At 43.4% G+C, this 20,361-nt stretch overlaps 1 protein-coding gene across 2 annotated transcripts in view; it reads right to left on the reverse strand.

Moving 5' to 3' along the window:
• The window catches only part of EGFR (epidermal growth factor receptor), a 406,644-nt gene that overhangs the window by 85,953 nt on the left and 300,330 nt on the right, over positions 1 to 20,361 (reverse strand). For both annotated transcript variants that reach the window (XM_033930303.1, XM_033930304.1), the window contains exons 8-12: positions 15,847 to 15,963; positions 12,369 to 12,495; positions 12,220 to 12,293; positions 10,136 to 10,226; positions 4,215 to 4,414 (exon numbers count right to left, since the gene is read on the reverse strand). In XM_033930303.1, coding sequence (XP_033786194.1) covers positions 4,215 to 4,414; positions 10,136 to 10,226; positions 12,220 to 12,293; positions 12,369 to 12,495; positions 15,847 to 15,963 — 609 coding nt within the window. The remainder of the gene's footprint in view (positions 1 to 4,214; positions 4,415 to 10,135; positions 10,227 to 12,219; positions 12,294 to 12,368; positions 12,496 to 15,846; positions 15,964 to 20,361) is intronic.

Here is a 20,361-nt window from a genome sequence, read left to right on the forward strand (position 1 = left end):
CGCGTGGGCCAATCAGAATAGGCCCTGGAGCCTTAGGTCCCACCTGGGGGCGCGGCCTGAGGCACATGGTCGGGTTGGGCCCATGTGCCTCAGGCCGCGCCCCCAGGTGGGACCTAAGGCTCCAGGGCCTATTCTGATTGGCCCACGCGCCTTAGGCCCCACCAGTAGGCGGAGCTTTAGGATGGATGGGCCAATCCGGCCTCATTCCTTCATTGGCTGCCTGCCGGACAGGCGGGTTTGGCTCCCGTCTGTCCGGCCAACTACCAAAGGTACGGGGAAGGGGGGTGGGGGGGTCGTGGGGGTCGCCAGGGGGGTCGCGGGTCGGCTGGGGGGGCGGTCGGAGGTTCTTGGGGGGGCGGTCGTTGGGGGGGAGGGGGGTTTGCGTCGAGGGCAGGAGGGCCTGGGATCCCTCCTGCCCGTAATGTAGTGCGGGGTGGGGTTAGGGGGTCGCCGTGGCCAGGAGGGTTTCGGCTCCCTTCTGGCCCGATATTGTCGGGAAGTCGGCGGTCCTTCGGGGTGGGGGTGCGAGTGGTCCTGCCGGGGGGGGGGATGTATCGGACGTCAGGGAGTCGGCCGGGCAAGAGGGCTTGGGCTCCCTCTTGCTCCGATCGTGGATGCGGGTGCGGGTGGGAGCGCGTGCGAGCGGTCGTTCGGGGTGGGGGTGCGAGTGGTCCTGCCGGGGGGGGGGGATGTATCGGACGTCGGGGAGTCGGCCGGGCAAGAGGGCTTGGGCTCCCTCTTGCTCCGATCGTGGATGCGGGTGCGGGTGGGAGCGCGTGCGAGTGGTCGTTCGGGGTGGGGGTGCGAGTGGTCCTGCTGGGGGGGTGAATCGGGCGTCGGGCGGGGTGGGAACTATGTTTTAAAACTTTTGTATACCGCGCTCACGCATATAACGCGCGAGGGGTATGCGCGGTAGGTAAAAACGCGTATAACGCGCGCGTTATATGCGTGAAAATACGGTAGATGGTATTGATGGTCTTTATCTGCGATCAGTCTTTGTGTATTCTCTCTCTCTCTCTCTTATAGTTCATTTCATGCATCTATGCACATCAGGCATCAAGCTTTCTCCATCTGTCTCAATTAGTCAAAATGGCTTCCATCTAGGTAGTACTTCAATTAGATAGATTATTTTTAAGTGTGATTGTCCAAGTCAGTTTTGGTTTTCCTCCTATCTAATTGAAAGATAGGCACCTATTAGGCAGGATTCTACAAAGATAGGCGCCTTAACACTAAAGTAGGTGTGTTTAGGAGTCGAGAAAGACTTAGGCGCCACTAGGCCTGAGGGTGGTGGTTAATGGAAGTCACTCGGGGGAAGGAAAGGTGAGTAGTGGAGTCCCTCAGGGTTCGGTGCTGGGTCCGATCCTGTTCAATATGTTTGTGAAGGGTTAGAAGGAAAAGTGTGCCTTTTTGCAGATGATGCCAAGATTTGTAACAGAGTAGACACCGAAGAGGGAGTGGAAAATATGAAAAAGGATCTACAAAAATTAGAGGAATGGTTTAATATCTGGCAACTAAAATTCAATGTAAGGAATTACAGAGTAATGCATTTGGGGATTAGAAATTAGAAGGAGCCGTATGTGCTGGGAGGTGAGAGGTTGATATGCACAGATAGGGAGAGGGATCTTGGGTTGATAGTATCTGAAGATCTAAAGGCAAAGAAATAGTGTGACAAGGCAGAGGCTTTTGCCAGAAGGATGCTTGGCTGTATAGAGAGAGGCATAACTAGTAGAAGAAAGAAGGTGTTGATGCCCCTGTACAGGTCATTGGTTAGGCCCTACTTGGAGTATTGTGTTTAGTATTGGAGACCATATCTAGCAAAAGACATAAGAAGACTTGAAGTGGTCCAGAGAAAGGTGACAAAAATGGTAGGAGGTTTGCACCAAAATATATATGAGGAGAGACTGGAAGCCCTGAATATGTACACCTTAGAGGAAAGGAGGGACAGGGGAGATATGATTCACACGTTCATACTTGAAAGGTATTAACATAGAAAACAATCTTTTCCAGAGAAAGGAAAGGTATTAACATAGAAAACAATCTTTTCCAGAGAAAGGAAAATGGTAAAAACCAGAGGGTATAATTTGAGGTTGAGGGGTGGAAGACTCAAGAGTAATGTTAGGAAATTTTTCTTTATGGAGGGACTGGTTGATGCCTGGAATGCATTCCCGAGGGAGGTGGTAGAGAGGAAAACGGTGACAAGAGGTTTTTTTGTTTGTTTGTTTTTAAAAGCATGGGATGAACACAGAGGATTTCTATTCAGAAAATAATGGGTATATATTGAAAAACTAAAGCTAGTACTGGGAAGGTACTGGGCAAGTCACTCCGTCCTCCACAGCTCCAGGTACTTTAGATAGATTGTGAGCCCATTGGGATAGAGAGGGAAAATGCTTGAGTACCTGATTGTTAAAACCGCTTAGATAACCTTGATAGGTGGTATATAAAAAAAATCTAATAAACTTGAAACCTAATAATAATATATGGCCATTCAGTTGAAGATGGGCTGGTATGAGCTTTGACAGAGACTCCAGTAGATGGAACCAAAACACAGTACCGGGCAGAACTCTGGGTTTCTGGCCCAGAAATATCTAAGAAAAAGGACAATTTAAATTAAATTATTAATTTATAGAGAATGTACGGTTGGGCAGACTGGATGGACCATTTGGGTCTTTATCTTCTGTCATTTACTATGTTACTATGATTTTTTATTTATGCTGCAAAACAAAATCTTTCTCCATTATCATTTTTTTTAGTGTAGCTGTTCCATTCCATAGACATTACCACATAGGATTATATAAAACACATAGGCCCACCTCATTTTCAATTCAATATGATACCTAATTTAACCTTTTTCAAATCTGTACAAAGTATGCTATCTAGGTATTACTAACCAACACAAATAAATCTTCTGGATATGGCTCTTGCTCAAATTCAATATACTGTACTGTATATATAGCATTTTACCTAAGAATTATTCTAATACAGTAGTCTAGCAAAACATGAAGTTAGAGAGAGCTCTCTTGGCCACTATAGAACATAGACTTAATGGGGTAGATTTGAAAAAGATCACCATAATTTAATTAAACTAAACTAAACTAAACTAAATCTTAGGTTTGTATACCGCGCCATCTCCGCAAGCGCAGAGCTCGGCACGGTTTACAGAAGTTAAGAGGAAAGGAACTACAATGAAGGGATAAAGGAGAGGGACTAAGAAGATAGAGAGGGACCGGATGCTAGAGAACGGGAGGTAATTACTAGGATGATGCCTACTAAGTGTGAATTCTATAACAGTACTTCTCCATGGAACTATTATAAAATACTAGTGTCTGTCTGCAGTTTTGTTCAGGTTACCACATGTTCTCTTTAAGAAAACATGTCCTCCTTTTGGATTTCTTCATATATGTCCTCCCAGATTTTTTAATTTTTAGGAACATATTCTCTTTTTCTTTTATGTGCCCATGAGCAACATACCTACCTCTGTTATGCCTATCTATAGAAAATGCTGCAATTCAAACCACGTCTGTATCTAAGTCTGTATGTTACGTCTATACAGTAAACGCTGTGTCCTATGTCCACCATGTCTATAATTTTAATCTATATGTTACACCTATACTGTAAATGCTGTAATCTAAACCCCCCTGCATCTGCCAATCTCTGCATTTTCACGAACGTTTGTTCAGGAGAGTGGATGGTGGGTAAAGGAGAAGGATGTGATGTTGTAGTGAACTCAAGGGTGATTTTGCGGACCTTGTCATGGAAGTAATCAGCCATAATCTGGGAAGAGAGAGAAGGAGGGGTTGGAAGTGGGCGCGCTTTGAGGAGGGAGTTAAGCGTGGCAAAGAGACAACAAGGGTTGGAAGAAAGGGAGTTAGTTAGTTGGATGTAGTAGTCTTGCTTGACCCATGTAAGTGCTGAATTAAAGGAGGTCAACATAAATTTAAAGTGAAGAAAGTCAGTACATGTGCGAGATTTGAGCAAAAGGCGCTCAGCACAGTGGGTGCAGGAACGTAAGAAACGGACACTGGGAGTGAGCCAAGGATGAGGTTTGGTACGCCTGACAGAGCGAGGAACAGGGGGAGAAGGGTGTCTAGAACAGAGTTGTACGATGGGACAGCCTCGTGGACAGACTTAGATAACATAGGGGAGGCAAGGAGAGGTGAAACAGTGGATGAGGTTATAATTTTCCATAGTTATCCTTATCCAGGAAAAATACTTACTGCAGTTAATTGTGGGCTTGTTCTCTTTAAATTTCACCTGCTGACTGGGTAGTTTCAGAAGATGAGTCCAGTTCAAAGACTCAATGTAACAGAGGTTTGGGTTGCTCTTCAAGAGTATATCCCCATCACTCACTTCTTTCAAAGACCGCATTCCCATAGTAGTTATGTTGATGTTTGCAACCACAAAACTAAACTGACCACTGCAAAGAAGAGAAAAAATATGAGTGCGGAAGAGCATTTGTGAAATGGCGTTTAATTGTTATGAATTTTGTTCTCATAAAATCATGTCATTTGATAGATGACTAGTGCAGTGGTATTCACTCCCAGTCCTTGAAGGCTGTCAATTGGTCAGGTTTTCAGGAGATCCATAAATGAATATGCATGAAAATAGTTTGCATGCAATGGAAGCAGGATGCATGCTAATCTCTCTCATGAATATTCATTAGGGGTAGCCTTAAAATCTGACCCAGTGGCAGTCCTTGAGGACATGGAGCGAATACCAAGGGACTAAGGCAATGAGTTGTTGCTTTTCAGATGAATGGTGAAGGAGCAATTGTTTGAGAAACTGCTCCTTTCGAGGCTAATTTTTACATATATACTCTATTATAAGCCAAAGTCCCCTTTTCCTTTCATCTGTTCGGATAGTAATTTTATAACAGGTGGTCTACGTTTAGAAGTAGGAAAAGGCACTTCTTTTATAAATACACAAGCGTTTATGTGCTTTATACAATCTATAGGTAAACTGACACAAACTGCAGCCGCAGGTGTAATTGTGGTGCTTAAAGTATATACATGAGGGGCATTTTCAGTAGGATAAGTCTGAGTTTGGACGTCTTGAGAAAGACGTCCAGAAAAGGCCAATTCTCAAAACAGCAGGATGTCTATCTTTTTCCTTTGAGAATGAACTAGTTAGACTTTTTTGTCCCTAGTACATCTATCTCTTTTGCCCACATGAAAAATGCACAAAAGCCAGCTTTTCAGACTGAAAGGCTTCCCATCAGCTGATCGTGGTGGGGAATTCTCTGATCATCTGAGCTGGTTTCGTTGAATCCTGCCAGCCCAGCTGTTCAGAGATTCCCCTGCCAGGATCAGCTGAACCAGCAGGGAGAACTGCGATTCCTCTCTCTCTCCCTCGCTCCCTCCCTCACACCCACCAATCCCCTCCCCCCGAGAGTTGCTGTCCTTTAGAGCCCTACACTCCTCCCCCAACATCACCCAGAATCACCCCCCACTGTGAAAATTGAGCAAATGAAGCTCCCTCCCTCCTACTGATAGGACCACTGCTTCAGAATGATGGGCCTTCCCCCTCCCACTGTATCTTGGGATGTAGTGGGAGAGGCCTAAGGCCCTGATTGGCTCATATTCCATTGTGAAAATTGTGCATGTGGATTTGGATGGATACCCAACTTGCACATGCAATTTAATTGAATAACAAGTTAATTAGTGCCAACAACTGGCATTTTAACAAATAATTATTGGCTTTAGAATCAGTTACAAGTTACATGCATAAATTTAGGCTCTGTACCTAAATTTTACATGAGAGTCAAAAAAGAAAAAAAAAAAAGGGGGGGAGGGAGTGCATAAATGGACAGGCCATGGGCATATCAGGGGTGTTCTTTTAAGTTACATGTATAGTTATAGAATAAGGGCCATCTGCATCTAAATTTAAGTGCAGACATTTAAACCACACTTTTGTTGATGTAAATGACCATGTCTAAAATTAGGTGCACATTGTGGGCATAAGTGCTGTTCTATAAACCATGCCTAACTTTAAGAACAGTTTATATAATAGCGCTTTTGTCAGTGTCAATTTTTTTTAGATGCCATATATATAATTTACCCCTTTATGTGCGTAAAAGAGTATTTTATACATCAAAAGCATTTATAAAATGATCTTCTCATTGTTCTAAGATTCAGTTCTTATGGCCCCCAAAACTGATGTGGTTTCCAGAGTAACATTAGATCCAGTACATGCATATATGGGGCAATTCTATAAACTCGCACCTAAAGCTATGGATCACTTAAAGGTCAAAGATGCCTTTAATTGGTGGTTTTGTGCATAAATGTACTAGGTGCTGTTCTATATTTTAAAAAAAACAACAACGCCTAAGTGCTATAGTGTGCAATGCCAAGGTAGGCATAAACATGACCTTCCAGCACTTTTAAGGACGGAACCTCATCTTCAGAAAATGTTTTAAAACTTACTTGTTTGTTAAATATCTATCTGCCCATTGTCACAGGGAAGATTCTGTGAGCAGTGAGGAAATCCTGCAGAAACCAGTGAAAGACATAAAACCCAGCGGGTGGGCTCACATCCTTGCACAGCCTAGATCTAGTGCACCACTCATGCTACAACTCAGGGAGAGCAATGTGCCTAAGAGTACTGCGCAGTGTGGTATTAAGCAACCATCTACCTGTTTATCATTTCCTAGAACTAAATCCAAACCTAAACCCATTACCTCAGGGGTGAATACTCTAGGGAGAGTGTGGTTGCAGTGGTTAGAGCTACAGCTTCAGCACCCTGATGTTGTGGTTTTAAACCCACGCTACTCCTTGTGACCCTGGGCAGGTCACTTAATCCCCCCATTGCCCCAGGTACATTAGATAGAGTGTGAGCCCACCGGAACAGACAGGGAAAAATGCTTGAGTACCTGAATAAATTCATGTAAACAATTCTGAGCTCTCCTGGGAGAATGGTATAGCAACCATAGAAACATGACAGCAGATAAAGACCAAATGGCCCATCTAGTCTGCCCATCCGCAGTAACCATTATCGCTTTCTCTCTCCGAGAGATACCACGTGCCTATTGAATTCAGACACAGTCTCGGTTTCCACCACCTCTTCTGGGAGTCTGTATTACGCATCTACCACCCTTTCTATAAAAAAGTATTTTCTCAGATTACTCCGGAGCTATCACCATTCTATGCCCGCTCATTGCAGAGTTTCCTTTCAAATGAAAGAGACTCAACTTGTGCACATTTATATTAAGTAGGTATTTAAACATCTCTATCATATCTCCCCTCTCTTGCCTTTCCTCCAAAGTATACAGATTGAGATCTTTAAGTCTATCCCCATACTCCTTATCACGAAGACCACACACCATTTTAGTAGCCTTCCTCTGGACCGACTCCATCCTTTTTATATCTTTTTGAAGGTACAGCCTCCATAATTGTACACAATATTCTAAATGAGGTCTCACCAGAGTCTTATACAGAGGCATCAATACCTCCTTTTTCCTACTGGCCATACCTATCCCTATGCAACCTAGCATCCTTTCGTTAGAAAAATGAATAAAAAAAATAAACAGGTCAGAAAGGGTTAAATCCCAAAGCTAAAGCAGTTACCCTGAATGGTAGCCAGAATTCTGGTTCAGACTAATTTAGAGCATTGAGAAGCACACAGCCAATCAAGGGGAGAGTCATACCTGGAGTTGGCCTTGATTATCACATTGCAGGGAAAGAAAATGAAGGTTCCTATAGCAGCAAAGGAGAGCAGCATCAGAAACAGCCTCTGGCCAAGCCTTGAGGGAGCAGGAGAGCTACCCACAGTTCCAAGAAAACAGCAGAACCTTGTTGAACCTGAAGCCCAGGTAGACGCTTTTGATAGGGAGATACAATGGGAGGAACTGTCTGAGGGTTCTGACTTTGAGGAAGCCATGGAAGTGTATGAAAGCCTGAGCATGTATGGAAATGATAATGAAGATTTAGCTGCTACTGAGGAAGTAGAAATGGACACTGATTAACTAGCTAAGGCACTGCTCTAACAAAGTGAAGGCAAGATAAATGTTATATGAGAGCTTTATGTTTAAGGAAGACAGGAACCCAAAGAAGTTTGAAGAGGAATTATTGCTTGGTTTCCTAATGAAAAGCAAAGCCTGTCTCAGACTCACAGTGAAGAGTGAGACAATTAAGAAATAATGCGGTCTGAAGCAAGCTAGTGCTTCTGAGAGGAAAGAAACTGTTCATGAGAAAATTTTCCAAGCTTGCTACAATAGAACATAATTGTGTGAAGCACATCTAAAATATAAAGAACAAAATGGGTAATTTATATCTTTTGGAAGGGATTTTTTAAGCAGATCAATAAGGGCGGATAGATCCTATACACTGGTTTTACACAGTGGTTAAAACCAGTGAAGTGCTTCAGTGTCACATGTTAGGAACTGTGATGGCTAAAATAAGGCTTGAAGATTAAAAGTTTTTTTTTTTTCCTGAGCCATTGGGCTGGATAGAAGAGGACTGATCTGAAGCAGTCTGGCTTAAATTAGACCAATGCCTGTATGAAGGCAGTTAAATGAAATGTCTGGTAGAAGAAGAATGTTTTGATGATGTTTTACTTTGAATTTTGAATAAATGAACTCTTTGAGCTGAATTAAGGCAATATTAGGCCAACTTACTTAAGAGGAAAAATGCCTGAGTTTTGTTTGGCTTATATTGATATTTTGAGGAACTGTTTTGGTGTGTGCAAAAGAGATGGCCAGCACTAACCCCCTCTTCTACGATACAGCGCTAGTGTTTTTTTAGCGCAGAGAGCCATGCTGAATGGCCCGCACTACTCCCGACACTCATTGAGTTCCTATGAGCGTCGGGAGCAGTGCGGGTCATTCAGTGCTGCTCTCTGCGCTAAAAACTGCTAGTGCAGTTTCGTAGAAGAGGGGGTAAATAAATTATTTTGGTTCATCAGACTTTGGTGTTACCTTATTCATGCAGTTACCCCAGTTCTACCAGCTCCATAGGACAAAGTTAGTGGCCTAGAGACAAACAACCATTAGTGTCAAGCAAAGGATCAACAACAGGTCACACCATTAACTTTGACTCTGTAGAGGTTTTTTTTATTGAATTACTGTATTGTTCTTTTCTCATTCTTCCCTTTCTTTACTCCTGGTGTGTATAAATTATATGTGAACCGAGTCGAGCTCCACTGGGAGATGACTCGGTATATAAACCAAAGATTAGATTAGTTTAGATAAATCAAATTTTATTTGTTTTTGTAAACCGCTTTGAAGCCAGTGTGGTGATTTAGCGGGATATAAACACTGCATTAAATAAAATATAAAATATGGGAGGAGCATCAACAGATCACAGAAATGGCACCAAGTGATATACATAACCATAGTCCATAGTTTGCTATTGAGACAGATATGGAGAAGCCACTGCTTGCCCTGAATTGGTAGCATGGAATGTTGCTACTATGTGGATTTTTACCAGGTACTTGTGACCTGGATTGGCCATGGTGAAGATGGGATACTGAGCTAGATGGACCATTGGCCTGACCAGTAAATCTATTCATATGTTCTTATCAGTTACACATGTCACTTGGTGCACTTAAGCATGACCTTTCACATGATGTAAGGAGTTGGCTAGTATTCTGTGATACTAAGCGCTATTATAAGACTGGCTCTAAGCTTGCCTCATCGTAGCACCTAAACTGAGGAACCAAGTTATAGAATTTCCCCCATATACCTAGTGGATATCCAGTGTGATTTATCCTAAAATTCAAGCCTATTTGATAAGCAGAAGTGCCACTTTTGTATATTCCAGTTTTTCATTTTTTAATATTAATAGTAATGTTTCTATAAAAATCCAGTGTCTAGTGAGAGAAGCTGGATTGAGAGCTCTGGAAACTGAAGGCCTCCCCTAGTGAGCAGTTCAGCATAAGTCTCCTCATACCACCCTGGTACATTCACCTCGCTCTGGAGGAATCACCTTTGGGTCTTTGACACTTCTACTGAGATGACCAACAAATTGTGTTAAAAAGCAGCAAGTTCTTTTCTTACAGTGATAAGAACATGAACTCAAGTCACCTAGGCCATTTCATAGCCAAGTCAACTCAAAATCAGTGACTTAAAAATACAACCTGGTAGCAATATCCCCACTTTAACCAGTCTGCCACTGGCACCTCTTCCAAAAAGTGATTTACTTACTGTGCTTTTGTTCTGCCACGGATAATTTCCACATTTTCAAAAGGACTGAGATCAGTTATGTTGGTAGGCCATGCCTGAATCATCAAGTTTCCTAAAATGTATGATACAGGAATAAGATAATAAATCAGGTTTAAAAACAAGATACACTGGGCTGTTGCTAAGAGAAAAGATCTTTTTCCTTCTCATATTTTTACATAACTTTTGACTTGGAAAGTTCATTTCATAAACAGACCCCTTTTTTTCCTTTTAGGAGACAGGGGCTATATTTAACAATCATTTGTAGACAGGGGCTATATTTAACAATCATTTGTAAACAGTTTACTTTTGGGCCACCAGGAAGGCTGTGTTGTGCTCTCTGAGTCTGATGCTTGTAATTAATTTGGAGAAAATCAAGGGCGACTACAGTTATCGTACATTCTACCCAAATGCATATCCCATCTTGCTTGAAGACTTCAAGCAAGATGGGATATATTTTTGAGCAGATATAATTGGTTGCAGTATTGATAATTAATTGACTTCTATATGATTTTTATTTGCTCTTGATTTTTATGGACTAATATACAAACCCCCTCCTTTACTAATGCGTAGCGTGGGTTTTAATGCGTTGGAGCAGTTACCGCCGATGCCGGCGTTAAAACCCACGCTACGCGTTAGTAAAAGAGAGGGAATGTTTGAGGACACGTGTGACACGAGTTTTTGAATGTTTGCACTATGGAGTTTTTTTAAACTGATGATTATTGTGAGCTGATCACCAGTTTGCATTTAGCAGTTTCTTTTTGACTAAGATTTTTAATCTCCATAAATTTTTTCACAAAACAATTGTAAGATTTTTCTTATGTGGTGTATAGTCACATTATAATCACTACCACTGTAGTATTAAGAAGGCAATTGCAATATGAAGTTAGTATCATACACCCAATGTTTGTGTTTTTCTTGTAATTTTATGTTCTGACATATTAAAAATCAATAAAGAGATATAAATTTAAAAAATGCAAAGTTGGCAAATTAAACAAATACTTACCTTTATAAAAGCAATATAAAAACTGATATCCACCAGATTTAATTAACTAAGACTCTATTCTGAAAATGATATATGCAAACAGGAAAAGCTACTGCCTGCTTAAACCCCACCCCACCCTTTACAAAAGCATAGCACGGTTTTTAATGCCAACTGTGGCGGTAACAACTCCTATACTCATAGGAATTCTACACTTTTGTAAAGGTAAATTAATTGAAGCTGCCTAACTGCTGATATTCAGCCATACTTAATCAGGTGGTACCCCTGATAATTGCACAAAACAGCCATTTTGAGCCAGGCTACACAAGGGTGCTATGGGGCCAGATTGAGGGAGGAACTGACAGTTATTTAGGTACCAATCAATATTAAATGCTAGCACCTGTCTAGCTAACAGGAGTCTCTCATGAAGAATTCTGTCAAAAGCTTTCTGAAAATCTAGGTACACTACATCAACTGGTTCACCTTTATCCATATGTTTATTCAGACCTTCAAAGAAGTCAAGCAAATTGGTAAGGCACACGCTAATCGGTTAGTGCACCTTAGTAAAAGAGTGGGTAAGTGTGCCTACTCTGATGGGTTTCACTCAATGTTATTTCCAGTTTCCTCTAGTTCAGCCGTACAACAAAGTTTCCTCTAGTGTTCCAGAAATGCCCATTTGCCCAATTTCAGTAGAGACATTTTACTATTCATGAATTATCCCCTCAAATTATTTCTTTACCACTTCATATGGACCATCATTTTGTCACCTATGCACACCATTTGTCCAATTATGATATACCAATTGTATATTCTTAGGTTCTCTTATTTATATTTATTAGGACCCCTAAGGAAGGCGTGTTTACTGAAACACGGACCGTGTCAAGTCCCTTGGTTCGAAAAAAGTTGGTATTATTGACCACATTTAATATTTGATATAATAAACACAGCCTGCATTTTGTACATATTATCTGCAGTTTTTTTCTTGTTTCGTGACTATTCACTGACTGTTCATTTCTCTTTTTTGTGAACCGCCTAGAACTGTGTGGTATGGCGGTATACAAGAATAAAGTTATTATTATTTCCTTACCTGTTATCTCTTTAACTGTTTTAAAGATGTTCAGTTTATTCGGGTCCAAAGGTGCAGTTTTGGTGAAGCGGTCACTAAAAAGCAATTAAACAAAATTTGAATCATGAAAGGAACTGCAACAGAAAAGCAGCAAATAGGTAATAACTTACCCTATAATGGTTACAGCCAGAATGTGCACATCCCCGTTGATCTTGGTGCAGTTCCTGAAGGTGTCAATATTTGAATCGTTAACAGCAATAACATTTTTAAGACTGCCTGTTCCAATTCCATTGCAAGCTGTAGAGAAAAGAAATTTTAAAGAAGTGTCAGTGACCCTTCAAGCTGGGGCTAGTTATGAGAAAACATTATGGCTCCAATTAACATCAGCTTCATGCTTTTGGGGGAAGTGTACAGTAAGGAATGTTAATCTTCTTCTGTAAACAAGGAAACTTGAACTGTAGAACATTTGAAGACGATACAAGGATAATAGAAGTACAAAATCATACAGTTTGTCTTTGTTTTCTATCTATTAACAGCAGATACAGATGAACACAGCCCAGTTTCAGGTAGATATATGTATCCTTGAACAGGACAGGGAAGATGAAATGGAACAGAGAGACAAATGTAGATAAGGTCAACACACCAACGTTATACAGTAGATATTCATTCAAATATAGCAGTTCTGACCATGGTCCTACGTATCAGATTGAAATGCTGGCTTTAAACACTTTGAAATATTTAAATGTAACCCACGGATGCTGGCACCTGGGCTAATCAGGGCCTTATGCCTCCTTCTTGGTGCATCCTGTGATGCACTGGGAGTGGCCTAAGACTTCAATTGGCCAGATACCTAAGGGGCCTCATGGGAGGGGCCTTAGGTATCTGACCAGTCAAAGCCTTAGGCCCCTCCCCAGTGCATCCAAGGAGGGCTGGCAACAGGAAGAAATGGGCATCCCTCCTGCCACTCTTCACTTGGGAGGTGTCGTGGGTTCGGAAGGCTGGCAGCAGCAAGGTGCGGGCATACTTCCTGCCACTCTTCACTTGGGGGATGTTGGGGGTTTGGGAGGGCTGGCAGCAGGAGGAAGTGGGCATCTTTCCTGCCACTCTTCGCTTGAAGGGGTGTCAGTGCTTCAGGGGGTGTCGGCGCCAGGAGGGAGTGGGCATTCCTCCTGCTGATGTACAATGTGGGTGTTGGCACTTCAGGGGGGTCAGCGGCAGGAAGGAGTGGGCATCCCTCCTGCTGAAGCACGATAGAAGGGTGTCGGGGCTTTGGAGGGGGGAAGGGTCAGCAGCATCCTTCCTGATGATTTTTTTTTTGGGAGGGGGAGTGTCAGGGAAACTCTGCCACACCAGCTCAGCTGATCGTGGCAAGGCTATTTTCCCAGGACATCACAGCTTTCTTGATGTCTTCGTCACTTGAAAACTGCACTGGTGCATTGTCGTGAAGAAGCAGCACATCTGCTGTGAGTTTTCCTTGTCTTTTCACCTTGATTGACTCCTGCAAAGTGATCATTGTGTTGACATAACTTTCACCAGTTATGGTTGTCTTGTGTGGCATGAACTCCAAAACAAAAGTCCTTCATCATCCCAGAAGAGAGTTTCCATGACTTTGCCTGCAGATTTTTATGTCTTGAACTATTTTGGGGTGGGGGATGACTTGTGCTTCCTCTGCATTGATTCCATTGTGGACTCAGGATTCACTTGGCCTTCACGGAGCATCTCCAAGTTCTCCTGACAGCACTGAAGCCTCGTGGCCTTCTTACATGGAGTCGGCATTCTTTGAACCCATCTTGCACTAACCTTGGAGATGCTCAACTTTTCATAAATTATTTTCCAAACAGTACCTGCTGAGATGCCCATTTCTTCAGCAATTAGGGAAACCTTAATTAAAATGTTTGACAAAATTAAATCCTCAACTTTCTTGCATATTTCTGTGAAAGTTGCTTCTACAGGCCATCCAGTGTGAGGGTCATCTTCAATAGACTCTCTACCCCACTTAAATTGCTTGCTCCAAAATTTTACTTTATAGGAACTGAACTGTGCTCCAAATCTAGCAGTTTCTTACTTGATTCGCATGAGGACTCTCCTGACATCCTGTCTCTTGGAATGTTGGACTCGCACTGAACCACAACTGTGCATGAGTAACCTTGAGACATATCACAACATGCACATACTTGTTTCAACATGTCTGCTACTTTCTTTCATACTCAGGTAGATAAATTATTGAATGCCCCTCATATTGGCGCTCTGAAGGGGTTACCCCTATCCCCACAACTTGGAGAGATGTGTTATAATGGTCCACCTTAATTTTTCCACCTGGTGTCTACTCAGGCTTAACTATGCCACGTATACAGATGATGTCTAAATACTTGATTGGTATTAATGAACAACAAAAACCTCCCCAAAAGGCAGTGAAATTATAGAGCTAGAAGATATGAAATGAAACTGCAAGGATGCATTTTTAAAAAGGAGGAAAGCGTGGAGCAGCAGTTAGAGCTACAGCCTCAACACCCAGAGGTTTTGGGTTCAAATCCCACACTGTTCATTGTAACCCTGGGCAAGTCACCTAATCCTCCACTGCCCCAGGTATATTATATAGATTGTGAGCCCACCAGGACAGATGGGGAAATGCCTGAAGTCCCTGTATGTAAACCACTTTGAGTGTGGTTCTAAAACTATTTACCTTTCCCTAAAAAAAAGCAACACCAGGAAATACTTTTTCACTAAAAGGTGGAATGTGTCTGAAATGCTCTGCCACTGACAATGGTGGGACCAAAATGATGACGGAATTCAAAAAGGAAGAGAACATTTCCGATCTACGCCAAACAAAAACAGTTTCCACATAGATGGGTAATGTGCATAGAGCAGCAGTGTAACACTAAAAAAAATTGGGAGGGAAAAGGGTGGGGGGTGGGGCTACCTGCATGGAGCAGCAGTTACAACCCAAACCACTTTACTGGTACAGTGGATCTGCCATGCTCTCTATTCCATTATTTACCATGATCTTATATGACATCAAGGAAAGAGAGTAGAGAAAAAGGGGGTGTTCAAGACGGCAAGAACACAGGGAAGCAGGACAGTCAGATTTGGGGAAAAGCACAGTAAATAATTGTTGAGAAAAATTTTTGCTTTAGACTCTTTAGAGACTGAGGTTAGATAATAGAAATTCACCACTTGAGAGTGGGCAAAATAAAGTGAAAGAAACAATACTTTTATCAGAGGGAGAATTGATGGGATTGCTCTGTTGGGTATGTGGAAATGTGGAGCAGAAATATGAATGCTGTTTATACAGATGGAAAATGGTGGATATTTAACATGTGGAGGAGTGGCCTGAGAGCCTGGTTAGTGCAGTGGCCTGAGAGCCAGAGGAGCTGGGTTTGATTACCACTGCAGCTTCTTGTGACCCCAGGAACAAAATATGTACCTTTATATAATATATAAACTTGCTTTGATTTTACCACAGAAAGTTGATATATCAAGTCTCATTACATCTTCATTTAGAAGTCAACAGGGCAGTCCTCTTAATGACTGAAGAAATCAGTCATATATTCATAAACATAAATTCTCCTAGGTTAAAACACCCCAAACATGAATGCTAAACCGTTCTGTCAAAACTGTGTAATTTCATTTTGTCAAAAGATGCTATACCTTTTTCACACAGTCCATCACATTTTTTACATTTTCTGACACCATTTTCATCCACTTCATGGGAATCTGGCAGACAGGAGCGAATGCAAGATCCATGATCTGACACAACATAGTTATCTGGAATGAAAGAAAACCAGATGTTAGAATTATAAAGATCAGTATTTAGTAGTCTAGGAAACATCTAATATAATAAAATGGTAGGAAACGCATGCGCACTAAAAAAATCGTGTTCCCTGATCCCGTCGCGGAAACACGAGTGCGCATGCGCGCCTACTACGTCACCACAGCCTGCTCTCCACCTCGCGCCGCTACAGGCCCCACACTCGCAACTCACACATCCGCTGCAGCCTAGCAACTCCGACCACAACCTTCCCCCCTCAACCGCCTAGGAGCTGCGGCGGGGGCTTTCAGAACAGAATATGATTACCATGTTTCTTTAGGCAGCCCCGGTTGTTTACTTGGATTAAATGTGAGCCGGGTGAGGAAGGCCGCCGCAGCCTCGCGGCTAGGTAGGGGGACAACAATCGCGCTTATGCTCAAGCCGCCGCCACGACTCCTCTCTCGAACCGCACCAGGATCGAGAGAGGAGCTGCGGCGGGGGCTTGAGCATAAGCGCCATTGTTGTCCCACCTACCTAGCCGCGAGGCTGCGGCGGCCTTCCTCACCCGGATCACATTTAATCCAAGTAAACAACCGGGGCTGCCTAAAGAAACCGGTGCTTGGCCCGCCAAACAATTCCTGCCGTTGCCGAAATTTGCCCCACCGTTCCTTCCCTTCCTCCATCAGGTCAGTTCAGCTCCGTCTATGTTAAAAGCAGCTGCTTTGAAATTGGAGCCCTGCCACCACCATAACACATTCCCTCTGCCGTGGTCCCATATGTCAGAGAAGGAGCGGGACCAAGGCAGAGAGGAACGTGCTACGGCAGTGGCAGGCCTCCGATTTCGATGCGGCTCCTTTTAACATTGGTGGATTCACTGCACCTGATGGAGGGAGGGAAGGAAAGGTGGTTGGGCGTTGTTGAGCCCCTCTTTGCCCTCATACCCTCTCCTAACTGCTCCCTCCTGTCTCAGACCACTGGGGGGAGGTGCCTGTCTTCAGCTGCAGGGATGGAGGGAGGGAAGAAGAAAGAAGGGGCCCTGGCAAGCGAGTTATCAAAAGCCAACCATAGCCTGGGACCCCTACATGATATGAAGAATGACCAGACAACAAAAGGTAAGAAAAATAATTTTATTTTCTGTTTTGTGATTACAATATGTCAGATTTGAAATGTGTTTTGAGGGAGGCTGCCGCTGCGGCTTTGGACAGAGGGGTACCATTTCGTGGGAGCCGGCCTTCGGAGAGGCTTGGGACGCGGGGACGGATGCGGGAGGGGCTGCCACTGCGAAGGGCTTTGGTGGGGGAGCCAGCCAGACCGCGAGTGTGGGGACGTTTTAAGCATGGATTGGTCAAGGAGCCGCTGCTTCCGAGGCTTTGAAATTGCTCTCCCACCGTCACTCCCTCCCGCCCCGGCTCTGCCTCTGCCCCTGCCCAGGTTCAAAAGCAGGAGAGGCGGTCATCTAGCACCCGTTAATCTAACGGGCTTAAACACTAGTATATAGATATATGGATAAGTTATCTTCATAGTTTAATGTGGCTTTTGGTTGGGCAGACTGGATGGACCATTTGGGTCTTTATCTGCCGTCATCTACTATGTTACTATGTTATACATTTGAGCCAGAATGCTGAAAACCAGTACACCTTTATCTGCATATACATATCTTATTCACATAAAGTTAGCTCTGTTATTTCTGTGTTCAGACTTGACTGCATAAGTTATCTAGATAGTGGCAGAATATCACTGCTGTCTGTATAAATTCTGTTCTGCCCCAGCCCATCCCAAATCTCTTTCCTCTTTGGAAGGATAACTTTTGGCCACACACTGGTCAATTTATCAGCCGGTGGTGGTCTGTGTTTTTTTTAAATGCGGGCAGAATTAGGTCCCAATATTCAATGCTGGGTCATATCTGGGCTCCAACCTTGAATATTCAAGGCCATGCTGGTATGTGCTGGATGCTGGATCTTATGTGGGTGCCAGCTGAATAGCAGCCAGAACCTACATAAGGGGAAACACGTGCTCTCATTCCCTTTGAGTCCCCTCTCCCTCTTTTTGATACCAATCTTCTGTCCCTTCCTCCTTAAGCAAAGCCCCCTAACCAAGCTTCCCCCCTCTGTAGGCTTCCCCAGCCTACCTTTGATATCCATGATGGTCTACGAGTCCTAAGTACAACAGAGATGCTCATTCGCTCATATCACGTGGCTGGCCTCAAAATGCCCACCACAACCTCTGGTGGCAGCTTTGTGATACTCGCAAGTACAGGCATAAGAAATTTACCCCCTTTTACAAAGCCGCGTTTGGCTTTTTTATCGCCAGCCATGGCGGTATTAGCTTCGACACTCATAGGAATTCTAAGAGCGTTGGAGCTAATACCTCTGCAGCCAGTGATAAAAAAAAGTCTAATGCGGCTCCATAAAAGGGGGGGAAGGGGTTAATCAGGCAGGAGGTTCTGCTGCCCAGTTAAATCACTTTGAATACTGGGCCTGTAGAGAATTACACAACTAAAATTTTTCCTTGAATGTTTTATGTATAAATATACATGTTAATGCTACAGCATGTGAGCATTTTGCTATGTATGTATGCCTGTATATTTATTTATTAAACTATTTGTATTGTAAAGCTTGAAAATTGCCTCCAGTTTTCTGAACAGGTCTGTATTTGTGTATGGAGAAAAAGTGGAATTAATTTAATATGTAGGCTGTATAGGAACAAAAATAACCGAGGGACAACTTTTGGGTTAATTTTCAAGGGTGACGTCTAGTGATGTCCGCTTCGACGGCTGGGGTCTATGCGTGGATTCTACAAATGGACACCTCTTTTTAGGCAAGTTGATAACAGCATGGGAAGAACTCTTGAAATAATGCCATGATAAAATGGCAGCATAAGTTGGCCTTGGCACACCTGCAATTTCCACGTCTGCAGTTTCAGCAGCCGAGGAGCTGGCTTAACTCGGGGGGTGTAAATGTAGCACGGGTGCACGTAGCTCCTAACATCCTATAAGTTAGGTGTGGAAGTGGGGAAATAGGCACGTATCCTGCCCCCGCCCCACCCAAGTGCAGTTACATGCTCTGAAACTTACACCCTGATAGAATAGTGCTCAGGGCGCTTACGCACAGAAGTGGCATTTTTTACTACATGTAGACTTGCAAGTGACACTTAAATGCAGGCATGTATTTATAGAATTGGCCTTTATAAAGATGTGCCCTGCTTTCATAAATGCAGCAAAAAAATAAAATAAAATGTTATTCTATAAGGGTCAGCATAAGTGGCATAGCGCACACAGGGACAGAATATGGGCAGGATATGGGCATTCTCTTACTTATATGCATGAATTAGAGAATACTGTAAGTTATGTACTCTGTTTGCCGCCCTTCTGCCTGCCATAGACCTGGGCTGTGGAATGCTTGCATTCAGGCATGCCGATGTGGGTTACTACAAGTATTCTCTAGTGGAATATGGGTGTCCAGATGCTAATAGAGAATAGGTGCTCCCCATGCTGCAATGGGGTGCCTACTAGAGAATGACAAGGGGACAAATTTTTCCCCATCCTCGCAGGAACTCATTTTTATGTCCCATCCCTGCAAGTTCTTTTCCTGTCAAACTGCATACAGTGAAACACCACAGAAACAATGACACATAACCCCCTAATACTCTGCAAAATATAAATATAGCAGATGTAAATTTGAAGAAACTGACACATTTTGATCACTATTGAAAATAAAATCATTTTTCCTACCTTTGTTGTCTGATTTCACGAGTCTCTGGTTGCACTTCCTTCTGACACTGTGAATCCTTTCTTTCTTCCTCCTGAAGCTTCCTCTCCTCCAGACCTCATCCCAACCAACATCTCTCTATCTGTCCCTCCATGAGTCCAACTTTTTCTTCCTCTCTCCCTGCCCCTCCCCTTTCTTTCTTTCAGGCTTTCTTTCTTTCTTCCTGCTCCCTTTCCTTTCTTTCTTTCTCTCTCTCCGCCCCGCATCCCGCGGCCATGGCCACTGCTGCTGATTTCGCCAAGCCACCGCTGTTGATTTTTCCATGCTTCCCCGATGGGATGGGCCCACAAGCCTTCCCACCTGACTTCAATTCTGCTGTCGGAGAGGAAGTTCTGGGCCAGCCAATCGCTGCCTGGTTGGCCCGAAACTTCCTCTCCGATGTCAGAATTGATGTCGGGGGGGAGGAGGAATGCTTGTGGGCCCACCGCATTTGGGAAGCAGGGAGAAAGCAGACGACCATTGCTGCCCAAAACAGAAGGCAAGGGCCCAGAGTAGCTGCTCTCCTTGCTCCCTCTAATGCCAGTCCTGCCTGCCAATACAGAGGAGTTCCGGCCAGCAGGGGAGGGAAAGCTGAAGAGTATGGGGGAGGAGGCAAGGCAAGAGATGGCTTCTCCCTCGCAGCCAAAATTGTCCTTTTCAGAAGGGCCC

Source organism: Geotrypetes seraphini, chromosome 2 (genome assembly GCF_902459505.1).
Source record: "Geotrypetes seraphini chromosome 2, aGeoSer1.1, whole genome shotgun sequence".
Classification (NCBI taxonomy): Eukaryota; Metazoa; Chordata; class Amphibia; order Gymnophiona; family Dermophiidae; genus Geotrypetes; species Geotrypetes seraphini.